At 34.9% G+C, this 13,116-nt stretch overlaps 1 protein-coding gene and 1 non-coding gene across 18 annotated transcripts in view; one reads left to right on the forward strand and one right to left on the reverse strand.

Moving 5' to 3' along the window:
- The window catches only part of RALYL (RALY RNA binding protein like), a 737,413-nt gene extending 724,712 nt beyond the window's left edge, over positions 1 to 12,701 (forward strand). For all 17 annotated transcript variants that reach the window (XM_012470997.3, XM_064384317.1, XM_012470998.3 and 14 more), the window contains one exon: positions 10,576 to 12,701. In XM_012470997.3, coding sequence (XP_012326420.1) covers positions 10,576 to 10,593 — 18 coding nt within the window. In that variant the 3' untranslated portion in view covers positions 10,594 to 12,701. The remainder of the gene's footprint in view (positions 1 to 10,575) is intronic.
- On the reverse strand, positions 8,581 to 8,686 carry LOC135278189 (small nucleolar RNA U13). Its single transcript, XR_010345740.1, has one exon. It is a non-coding gene; the product is annotated as a small nucleolar RNA U13 (small nucleolar RNA).
- Positions 12,702 to 13,116: the final 415 nt, after the last annotated feature.

Below are 13,116 nucleotides of genomic sequence, written 5' to 3' on the forward strand. Positions count from 1 at the left end.
AGGCCCAATTATTCTAAAACTTTACCCAGAATTTTGAATGATTTCAAAATTTAAGATACATTTCATTTTCTGATATTCGAGGGCATGTTTGATCTCCATTATTTACTAATAGTAAGCAACAAATAGATTTTTCTTTGAGTTGTTTCTGTCAACTTAAAGAGAGTATCTCTGAAAGCATTGATATATTAGATTGAAAAAGTTTACTCAAAAAGGATAATATCAGCAAGATGGCAGAATAGGAAGTCTGAGGCTTAAATCCCTTCTCTCCCCAACAGAAAGTTCAACTAGCAACTATCCATTGACTAGAACATGCTTTTGAAAGGTTCAGCCATATCCTTAATTTTTTATTCCTATGCAAGATACGGTATTTTTTCTATATAAAGTAATAAGACTGGTTATTTCTTTTGATAACCCAAACAGGTTCAATCCATGAGTCAATCATATTAAAATATTCAATGACTTTTAGCTATTATTAATACTTTATAGGTATGCAGCTATTAATAGTGTTGTAAGAAGGTCTGATGAAAAATACACTGATTTGTTCTATTATATTCTCACAACACAGAACACTTCTATGACAAATGTGTTGGCAAAGGGGTTTCCCCATACAGCAAGCTATTCTCCAGTGGACACCAACTGGGTGTTTGATAATTCAGTTCACAGTAACTATCTGGAGATAGTATCTGAACCCACAGGTTAAGGACTTGGTCCCACAAGCCTACCTTTCCTGCTCTCCCATTTCATGTGCCAATGCAAGTCCCAGCTTTTTACCTGTGTTCTGACCTACTGCCTGTAAATCAAGGTTCCCAGGTACCCCCTCCTCCTGTTCAATGGTTTGCTAGGATGGCTCACAGAACTCAGGAAAACACTTGACTTATATTTACTAGTTTATTACATAAAAAAAAAACATTATAAACAATACAGATGAACAGCCAGATAAACAAGGTGAGGTCTGGAAGGGTTTTGAGCACAGGAGCTTCTGTCCCAGTGAAGTTGGTGTGCACCCTCCTCCTGGCATGTGGATATTTTCACCAAGTGAAAAGCTCATCAAAATTCATGTTCAAGAGTTTTTATGGCACTTAAGCTCCAGCATCCGTCACGTTCCTCAAGGTCAGTGTGTGGGGCTAAAAGTTCAAACCCTCTAATCACTCAGTCTTTCTGGTAACCAACCCTATCTTGAGACTATCTAGGGGCCTTACCCTAAGTCACTTCATCATCATAAACTCAAGGGAGATCAAAAGGCTTGTTATGAATAACAAAAGACACTGCCATCACTTAAGAAATTACAAGGGTTCCAGAAGCTCTGTACAAAAACCAAATATTATAATGAAAGATGCTCCTATCACCCTTGTCACTTAGCAAATTATAAGGGACTTAGGAGCTCTGTGTTAGGATCCAGACACAGACCAAAAATATAGATTTCTTACTACGTAGAAGAAAAAACAGAAATCCAGTTCCAAAAAAAGCCTGTTCATCACCCCCTTAAAAGGTCAATAGTGTTTATTTAAAGTTTATTAAAGTTATGTGCACATATGCAAGTAAATAGTTGCAATTCTTCTTTGTGACCCAGAAGGTAATTTACTGTGCTTTTTCACTTGGCGATATTGTTAGCAGAAGAGGATCTCCAAACAGTGCTATAGATGCTTGCCCCCGTTGGCTTCCTAACATGTATTTGCCAAAACTCTGCTAATCAAAATACAGTTCCCAGTGCCCAAAGTCAAGTCAAAAGTAACTCCCACCAAGAACCCATGTTTTTAGAGGATGGTTTGTTGGGAGCATGTCATTGCCAACCTTCACGCAAAGGGCATCAATATTCTGTCATGTTTATTTCAAATCACGTATTTAATTAATATGACTCTGAGATAAGTACAGAAAAATGCGATTCTGTCCTGGATTTATCTTTTCACCTTCAGTAAGACCCTGGTCAAGTGACTTTCTTTGTGTCTCAGGATTCTCTTATTTGTGAAATACAGTATAAATAATTTAGTTTTATAGGTACAGTGTAGACCCAGGATATATTATGAATATGCTAAGCAACACCATACATTGTTTGCTCAGCAAGTGCCAGGTAGATGATACAACAGAAAGCAAGGCAAACACAGCACCTTTCCTCTTTATCAAGTACAGTCTAGTGATCATGAGTCTTGTGGATTACCCAGGTCAAATCCCAATGAACAGGTGATACTAGAGCATTGTGTTCAGGTCCACAAAGTGCGGCTTATTAGAGGAATCTGATCATAAAGGAAAAAGCTCTTACAATAAAGTTTTTTTCTAATTTGGGAACAGATTTGTTCACAGAAATCTAGGTGAGAACTCAACTTTTACTGAATTATTTCAACAATTTATTGAATAAATATGCTCCAAGGTTTTATTTATCTTGATTTATACTACGATAATTATATAACTGATTTTCTAAATTCTGTATTGTCATATAATGAATAAAGGAAAACATAGATAAGTGAGTTGGTATCCAAAATCTATTTCAGAAAGTTACCTGCAGAGGATATGTCATGATCATTCATAAGACAGATTAAACCCAATTTCCAATTCCTTCTACATCTGTTATAATTCTGGAAATTCCTTTATAAATATGATAATAAAAGGTACTACAAGACTCTGAAATTCTGAATTATTCAGTATTCTATTATATCCAGCATAATCTGAGCGTTAAAAAGTGCTTTGGTAATATTACAAAGCTTTAAGACTTAAGTGGTTTTTTTATAATTAACTATGTTTCCCAAATATACTGATTTTCTAAAGTGTTTATTTATAGGATAATAGCGTATTTTTTCACCATATTATTTCATTTACTGTCAGATTAATTTTATGCAATTTTAAAAGTCATTTTATTATATTCTAATCTTTGAATGTACATACAGTAAATTTAATTAAATGAAAATTGTTAAATAACCATGACAGCCTTTCCCCCAGTTATTCAGAATAGTTATGAATTAACTATACATTTTCAAAGAGTTTTTAAAATTGTATCTGTAAAGCAATCAATTCCAAATCACATTTTTCTGTTGGATATAAAATGATTTTTAAAATATTTCTGTCAGGCACGGTGGCTTACACCTGTAATCCCAGCACTTTGGGAGGCTGAGGCAGGAGAATCATGAGGTCAGGAGATCAAGATCAACCTGACCAATATGATTAAACCCTGCCTCTAATAAAAATACAAAAATTAGCCAAGTATGGTGGCATGCACCTATAGTCCCAGCTACTCAGGAGGCTGAGGCAGAATTGCTTGAACCTGAAAGGCAGAGGTTGTAGTGAGCTGAGATTGCACCTCTGCACTCTAGTCTGGGTGACAGAGTGAGACTCCATGTCAAAAAAAAAAAAAAAAAAAAAAAATCTATTTATGGTGCTAAAATTAATCCCATAAGGAACTGCAGAAAGCAGTCAAATGTGTGAAATTTCAAAGTTCATAATAATTTTACCATAATCAGCACTTGGCTTTTTGCACTGGAATTAACTTAGGCAATGTAGAGTACTATCCTAAAATTATCACTATCATTTCCAGCATTGGAAGTAAATAATGGTTTTTAGATACTATATAATTAGTATGAAAAATCAAAAAATAGATGCATGATCAAACATAAATTATGTGCCTATTAAAACTACTATAATTTATCAATTAAACTAGTTAAATATGATTGTCAGTGGTCCCAAAACACTCAAAATACAATCATCACTATCTTCAGAAAGTATCAGAGTACAGTTTGGAATAAAATAAGAGAAATGTTAATGTATGTGTAACAGAATATCCAAGCAATGTAATTAAATTTTTTGAGTATTAAATTTTTATACATTTTAAATAAAATTATGTAACTCACACTCAATAATTTTACTACAAAGTTAATTGTTCTTTTTATTTAATCAAAGTAGTTTTACAACACAGCAGTTTTTAAACAAATTCCTAAAGTAAGTTCTTAATTAAAATGAATTTTAATTAGTTCAAAACAGAACTTTAAAAAATATGGCACGTATACACCATGGAATACTAAGCAGCCATAAAAAATGATGAGTTCGTGTCCTTTGTAGGGACTTTGATCAATTTGGAAACCATCATTCTCAGCAAACTGACACAAGAACAGAAAACCAAACACTGCACGTTCTCACTCATAGGCGGGTATTGAACAATGAGAATACATGGAGTCAGGGAGGGGAGTATCACACACTGGGAGCAGTTGGGCGGGTAGGGGAGAGACAACAGGGGGTCGGAAGGGTGGGGAGGGATAACATGGGGAGAAATGCCAGATATAGTATGCACCTATGCAACAACTCTGCATGACCTGTACATGTACCCCAGAACCTAAAGTAAAAAAAAAATATTTTAGGCAGAACTACTACAAATGAGGGAAAAGCAGGTAGAAGTTCATGGGAAAATCCTAATATGTTCCCACTAATTCCATCCCTTATCTCCTACTTATTATGAAGGTATGTATTTTCACATCCTGGTAAAGATCATCCATGCTATAATTAGTGGTGTGCCCAGACTGCCTCACTACAACACATATTCCCACAATTGGTCAGAACAGAATATGAGAGAAAGCCCTAGTCTGGGCTGGGAGGCAAAACATTCATTATCTGATCCAAGAACTAATAATCAGAGGATGATTCTTGCCCAATAACCTACTTCACAGGTTTATAACAGAAATCAAATGAAAATACAGTAACAAATTCTATGATACTATAGAAAATGGATGATTTTCCTAGCCTTTTTATCTTTCATTTCTTTATGAAATAACAAAACCCACTCATTTGGGTATTTTTTTTATCATAATGTATCACAAAGACCCTGTTGTTTCTTGATTGTATTTATTTCATTACCGTTGTGAGCCAGATGGAAAATTGAATACAGACATGAGAATTATTGGGCAGAACAATGGGTTTGAGTTATAAAACTGAACAGTTAGAAGGGGCAGGAAAATAAGAAAAGAAGAGGTAGAATGGAGACAGGAAAAAGAGCAGTGAGCATGTTCAGAAGACAGTTTGCCAGCGGAGTCACAACTTACCAAGAATCACTATAGACAATGTCAAGGGTTAGCCCAATTTAAATAAGCTTAGCAGTATTCAGAAGAACTAAAGCAGAAGAACTTTGCTTTTCTGCAAGCAAATGGGGTCCCAAAAAATAACTATCCAAGCTAATAAGTTAATCAGCTAGAGTCCCAGGGATGCGACAGGAAACGGGAGACTCCTGAGACAACAGACTTTGCTACATGGCAAAAGCAGTAGGCATGTTAGGATAGTCGCACTGGTTCCCTGACCCCTAAGACCCAAGTTTGAGATAGAGGGCCCAGCGGAGGCTGTGTGCACAGAGCAGTACATCACAGGACGGGGCCTTGCATTTGAAGAACCCAGTTTTCTAGCAAGTGGTAATCAACACTGTTCTTTGTCCTGAAGAAAATGTCAGAACTCTATGGTGCATTCGTGAGATGAGTTACTTCCCAGAATTGCCAGAGAAAGAAATAATACTGACAAGTAGCTGTGGAAACAGAACAGAGTGAGCTTTGGGACTGAACATTCTGAGAGTGCTGATGTGCCATCTCTGCAATAGGAATGTATCTGTCATCACAGGCTAGGTTCACTACCAGGACTTGGACACCTTCTCCTGTGGACAGTTCGTGAATGGGCAAAACCAAGTGGCCCTCCAAAACTTTCTTGGTTTTCTGTACTTTCAGTGCCAAACAAGTCACTTTCAGATGAACCTATTCTTTTTTTGTTGTTGTTGCATTTTAGGTTTTCGGGTACATGTGAAGAACATGCAAGATTGTTGCATAGGTACACACATGGCAGTGTGATTTGCTGCCTTCCTCCCCATCACCTATATCTGGCATTTCCCCCCATGCTATCTGTCCCCAACTCCCCACCCCCTGCTGTCCCTCCTCTATTTCCCCCCAACGGACCCCAGTGTGTGATGCTCCCCTCCCTGTATCAATGTGTTCTCATTGTTCAACACTCATTCTTTTTTTGGCTGACTTAATAAGCTTCAGTTAGGTTCTAACCAATTATCAAAACCTGGAAACCTTCTACCTCTCTTAAGTGACATTGCATAGTCTCTGCCATGATCATCTAAGTCTTAATTATTTTTTTAATTTTTAGTGGGTGCATGTGTAGGTGTATATATTATGATGTATATGGGATATTTTGATTTAGGTATGTAATGTGTAATAATCACATTATGGGAAACAGGGTATCTATCACCTCAAGCATTTATCCTTTGTGTTAAAAACAATTACACTCTTAATTATTTTTAAATGTGCAGGTAAATTATTATTGGCTATAGTCACCCTGTTGTGCAATTACATATAGATGTTACTCATCTAGGCCTTGATATTAAAGTTGAAATCTCAAATGATTCTCCCCTGTGTTTTCTGACTCACCCTCCTACACCCCAAATGGCCATCAACTCAGGAATAGAGATTATTCAGCCTCCAAGAACTATTTAATGAAACAGTTTCCTCCATTGGTAGTTATTCCAGTAAGTTACCACTCATTTTGGTTTTCATTCCATTACAGTTTTTTGATATGATTATTTTAGCCTAAAAGTGTAATATAATTTGGTTCCTAAAGGTTTATTAACAGAAGGCAAGTTTTAACTTATGATGAACGGTAGGTGCTAGGAATTAGTTGTGTTACTTAAAAATTTGAATTGAATTGTATCTCATTTATAATAAGGGATTTGTGAACGCCAAATATATTCACACTGTAAAAAGTGAATGACTGGACAATTACTCAAGAAACATGATCCATAGTGGCAACAAGTATAGATAATTCTTGTTCATAAGACTTTGCTTTTCTATAAAATGTTGTATGACCTGTCTTACCTACACTTTCTTTCACCTTTTTTTCATTTATATATGGCCCCTAAAAATATAGATTATCTAAATTTCTCTAATTTCTTATTAGTTATAAATCTGAATTAGAACAAAAATAAACATTTCTGCTACTGAAGAAGTCATAAGACTTATTTAAAAGTATGATTTTTTGGGCAGAGCTGTAAATAAGGTGGATTCTTTCTATGTATTGCTGTACTATTTTATTTTCAATATATGAATGCATAAAGTTTAAAATTAAATGTGCCTTCCATATAAATTAATACTATCCATTTCATCTGTGTCAAGTAGAAGTAATTGCTTGGCTCAATACAATCCAGTCCCATCCGAGCAGCTCTCTTTTGTTGTTTTTTTCAGAAATGGGAGAGATTGAGAGTTTAAAAAGCATTCATCATCAGGAGAATTTGTTTTAAAAGCTTCCAAGCTCCCAAACAGCCACTAGATAAATTACCCACTATTCAGAGAAGGAGAGCACAATTAGTTTTACATTATACTAAACCAATCAGCTTCGTAAGTGACTATGTTTCTTGAGAAAAAAGCAATATGAATGTCATAGTTTGTCCTCTTTCTCCCAGGCTTTAAAGCCAACAGCAAGCCTTTTCTTAGACTAGAAGTTCTATGGAAAGCTTTGTGAATATGTTTTGCCATTGCTTTTAGATAAGGAGAAATATATTCATGACTTGTAACGATATGGTTAATAATGCTTACTTCACAATACAAAGTTAATGAGGCTTTTGTTTTATCCAAATACTTTGAAGCTTCATGGCAAAAAGGAAGATTTCAATACATCATTTTCAAACCTACCTTTCTTCTCCCAATAATTATTTTTATGTAATTATTTACAATCAAAAAGCAAAGGAAGGTGTAAGAAAAAATTATACTAGGATAATAAATTATGCACAAAAAAATCTTCGGGTTGTTTTTTTCATCTTAAAGTGAATAGTTGCTAAACAGCCATTACCTCTTTTGAAACATGCAGGATGATGTAAAAATACACTAGATTCATGTCATCTACCATGACTTAACCTGGAGAAACGCCATGATTAGTAAGCTTCACATACACAGCTGCTGCAGTATTTTTAGCATTTTCCATTTATAATAAGAAAGCCATCAATGGAAGCCTTAGAGGAAAGAGTGCAATTGCCATCATATAAGTAGCCTTATATCCTTCTTGCACCTAAGTGATAGCTATCAAAATTCAAACATTGCAATATCTTATTTTCATATATCAGTGTTCATCTATAGGTTACTTCGATTTTGTTAAGTTATTCATTCTCATATTGATAATTGATCATTGTTAATATGTGCATGCAGGTCATATACAAAACTTCCTTTACACCACACAAAAAGTAGCCTACTTATGTTGTACAGTAAGTTCAAAGCTTCGTGCCTTAGATACCAAATTGACTCTTCCTATGTACAGAAACACACCCTGGAACTGCATGAGAAACACATTTGAATAAAGCTTTCATTTTTCAAAATTCATATATATGTGATCAGTGTAGAGTATAAATTGGGTAAGGGAAAACAGGGAGGAGAAAAGGAAAAAGGCAATGAGGGAGAGAAAGAGAAAGAGAATATATCAAAATACAGTGTCAAAATATACTTGTGTCTTATTCATCAAAGTTTCTTTCCTAGGGATATAAGTTTTTAAATGTGTTTGACTATAGAAAAGGCTATTAAATGGATATGTTTTATTTTTAGTTAAGTTTAACTTATTAATTTTTTCTTTTTTTTCCCATGTTAGACAGGTCATGTGCCAACATCATAACAAGGTTTGAGGAAGGCACATCTGACACATGAGTGTGAAAACTCAAACATCATTCTCAGCAAACTGACACAAGAACAGAAAAACACCACATGTTCTCACTCATAGGCGAGTGTTGAACAATGAGAATACATGGACACAGGGAGGGGAGCATCACACACTGGGGTCTGTGGCAGGGGAATAGGGGAGAGACAGCAGCGGGTAGAGAGGCTGGGGAGGGATAACAGGGGGAGAAATGCCAGATATAGGTGACGGGGGGTTGGAGGCCACAAACAACATTGCCATGTATGTACCTATGCAACAATCCTGCATGTTTTACACATGTACCCCAGAACCTAAAGTGCAATATATAGATGAATATAAATATATATAAATATATTTTATATATAACTGTATATATATACATAAATATATATATATATATAAAACTTTGTATCAGGGACTTCAAAGCTTTAATAAAGTCAAGTTACCTAATTCTCCAGCTACTTAATAAAAAATCAACATGTCCTATCCAAACTGATACCTTGATTTGCATGTCTTTGACTCTTAAGGCATATACAGACTTTCTAACTCCTAAGACCTTTGAAGTTGATGGGATAACAGTAGGTCTAATATTTTTTATCTAAATATAAAGCCCTGGAACTTGATAGGATTCTAAGATAAATAAATGATTTTCTTCACTGATGGACTCTTGCATTATTTTATCTTCATATTCAATTTCAACCAGTTCTTCAACCAATTGAATTCAGGCTCTTTTTAGTATTACACTTTAAGTTCTGGGGTACATGTACAGAACGTGCAGGTTTGTTACATACGTATACATGTGCCATGGTGGTTTGCTGCATCCATCACCCTGTCATCTACATTAGGTATTTCTCATAATGCTATCCCTCCCCTCTCCCTCAACTCCCTGCTATACCTCCCCTAGCCCCCCGCCCCCTGACAGGCCCCGATGTGTGATGTTCCCCACCCTGTGTTCATGTGTTCTCACTGTTCAACACCCACTTATGAGTGAGAACATGCAATGTTTGGTTTTCTGTTCTTATGTCAGTTTGCTGAGAATGATGGTTTTCAGCTTTATCCATGTCCCTGCAAAGGACATGAATTCATCCTTTTTTATGGCTGCATAGTATTCCGTGGTATTGTGCCACATTTTCTTTATCCATTCTATCATTGATGGGCATTTGGGTTGGTTCCAAGTCTTTGCTACTGTGAACAGTACCACAACAAACATATATGTTTATGTGTCTTTATAATAGAATGATTTATAATCCTTTGGGTATACACCCAGTAATGGGATTGCTGAGTCAAATGGTATTTCTAGTTCTAGATCCCTGAGGAATCACCACATGGTCTTCCACAATGGTTGACTAATTTACACTCCCACCAATAGTGTAAAAGCGTTCCTATTTCTCCACATCCTCTCCAGCATAATGCTTTGACTCATGGTTGTACCACGAAGTCTTTCAGTGTTTCTGACTTCTTTTGCAACTCAGATTGCAAAGTGCAGATCAAAGACCTGCATTGGCTTTTTCTCCTGTCCCAGATGCATAAGGCTTAGGCCTGCACTGTTCAAATCCTCATAGTAGGGGTAAGTATCCTATGGTCACTCTTGTTAGGGTCAACAAAGATTCATAATTCAAATCTTTCTCCCTAGCCTAGAACTTTAAGTGGTTCCCCCTTGACCTGAACAAGAGCTCAGGTTGAAAAAATAATTGCTGACTGCAGGCAGTAAATTCACTGGGTTTAAAAACATCCTAACGTTCCATAAATGAAAATAATTATAAAATTTCCTAGAGCAAAGGACCTAAGAACCCACTATCAAAAGTATTTGTCCTAAATATCTAATTCTTCCTTTATTCTTCTCCTGATTTAACCTTAAAAATCTAACTTACATATAGTATACGCATGCTATCAACAATGAAACACAAATCTCTATATTTTAAAATATTTTTTTACTTTTCTCAGTTTCTACAGATAAAGTGATCTGAAATAATGTATGGTGCCACAAAGCAGAAAAGAGAAACTGTGACAACCACCAGAAATGTGAAAGGAGGTTTCTTACTGGACAGCAGCATCTTTGGTTCCATTTATATAAAAACCCAAATAAGTATAATGGACAGTACTGCTCAATTTTAGAAATTCCATTTCTTCTATGTTCTAAGCTGTACAATTGTCAGGTTTTTATGGTTTGAATTGTAAATGTGTTTTCCCCTTTGCTATTATGTTGTTTTTTTTTTAGTCCTAAAATGTGGAAGACATTTATGAATGGTAAGGGAGACACTATATACAAATGTATATTTGTAAAAGCTATTTTTATGATTAGCATGTTTCACTGTTGATCATATATAAAGTCAGGTGATATTGCAATTCTGTATTTAAAGCTTATTTCCAACAATGTCATGTAAGAAAAGATGCATCTTATGCTAGTTTTTATAATTTATTTTTAATTTATAGTTTAAAGTACTTCAGATCATGATAAAATACTTGAGAAAGTTATATTTCTGCCCTGTATAAGTACCCTTTTTATTAATAAAGAATGCAGATATTTCAGATGTGATACAATAGTTAAAGAACTGTTGGTTTGATCTGTGATTAAGTTGAGCATGCTCCGCTCTACTGAACTAAAATGATCCAATTATTACTTCAACCTGGGTATGAGATTCCATGGACAGGTTTCAGTGTTCATACAAGTAAGGACTATGCCAAGGAAAAAACTGTCTTGCCCTTGGATCCAAGTTTAAATTAGTGTATACATCATTTCATTTCACCTCCTGTTCCTAGGAACTCTCCATTCCCAAGCATTGCAAGTGTTTTCCAGATAATCTTAGCTGTTGTCTTGTGCTGTGGAAATGGAAGAAACCATCTTCACAGACTGTAGGAGAATTCAACATATAATTTCTTAATAAACACTGTTTCTTTTAAAACAAAGTTGGTGTGTATCTTTCCTTGGGGTACGTTTAGTTTGAATATTCAGTTTGAACTTTTTCAGTTATTGTGCTACCACAAAATCAGCACCATAATGAAAGTAGTGTATCTTTACCAAAGTGCGCATTATATGTTCTACATGCCCACACTCTCTTGGGAGTGACCTGTATTCCGGAACATGTTAATTTACCATGTAGAAGAAAGCCAGATAGCCTTCAAACCTTGACAGAAGTCATACTTCAGTTTATATTTCAGGAAAGTGTATTTTTCCTCCAAATATAGAATTTTAAGAAAAAATTTCAGAATAATACTGAAGGTAAAACTACTTCATCAGGAGGTATTTATGACTGCAAGTTCCTCATCAGAGAGCACAGAGACAACATCTGCAAATGTCACCAAGGACACTCAGTAAGATTAAGGTCTTCTTTTTTCAAAGAAACTGAGGAGTCTACCACCACCTCGGTATGTGTTCCCTTGGTTTTCTATTTAATTTCTTTATGGTAATTTATTTTATTTATCTGTCTTTTCAAGACAAGCTAATGAAAAACGATGCCATTTTATCCAACAAGGAGTAATAAAAACCAAAATTCTAGATGAAAAAAGAATTACAACTCTAATATTAAAGAAAATGAATATATTACATTTTCCTATTTAAAGTCTTTAGAAAGTTGCACACATAACCTAGGATCTGGATCAAGAATATACTTCTTTTTAAGGGACTGCAAAAACTATACCATGGTGCACTGTTAACTATTTCTGATAATAGGCATGGGAAAATTTGTGACTGCCAGATTAGACTCTGAAACTGAAAATAACCCGTATATGATTCTATATAAAATCAGCAGTGATTTCTTGGTTTGCACCAAATAGATGAATTTGCTAGGAATAATCTGATACTCCAGAGAGGAAGTACTGCAGGCACTATGTATTAGAAAATTATGTATGTGAATATTTTCCCAATTTGTCATTTGTCTTCATAGTATTCAATAAATAGTGTGGCATTTATAATCTGGCATTGTCATAAATTATTGAGAGTATTATATTTTCTCCAATGATCATTAACTATTCTCAAACTAAGATGAATAATTAAAATGTATAAAAACAATTTTTTGTTATTGGACTCAATTTTCTCCACATAGGCCTTGAAATATAAAACCACAAGTTTTTCTATTTGTTAATAATTTATGTTTTAAGAATTTCTTTTAATGACAAAAATGGAATAAAATATATACCAAATCAAAGTATAGATGATTTGGGATTGGAATTGTAATCCCTAAAGGTTTAGTTTAACAATTTAAAAGAAAGCTTTCAAGGGTTGAGGAGGTGAATGTCAGCTGCTTCTAACTCCAAATAATGTCAGTCTCATAAAACAATGCTAAGGGGGGGAAAAAAACGAAGGACATTACTCATTGCATTCAATTCATGAAAAATTAGGCCCATTGCTTAAAGGTAGGTAAACTGGTGACTCATGGAAATGTGAAAAGGGAAAGTACCAATTTTGCTTTCATCTTCTTCAACAAAAGTATAGTTACCAAAGCAGAAACGCACAACCAAGTGAATTAAAATTAAAATGAAACAGAA

Source organism: Aotus nancymaae, unplaced genomic scaffold (assembly GCF_030222135.1).
Source record: "Aotus nancymaae isolate 86718 unplaced genomic scaffold, 86718_ANA_hifiasm-v0.15.2.pri h1tg000036l, whole genome shotgun sequence".
Classification (NCBI taxonomy): Eukaryota; Metazoa; Chordata; class Mammalia; order Primates; family Aotidae; genus Aotus; species Aotus nancymaae.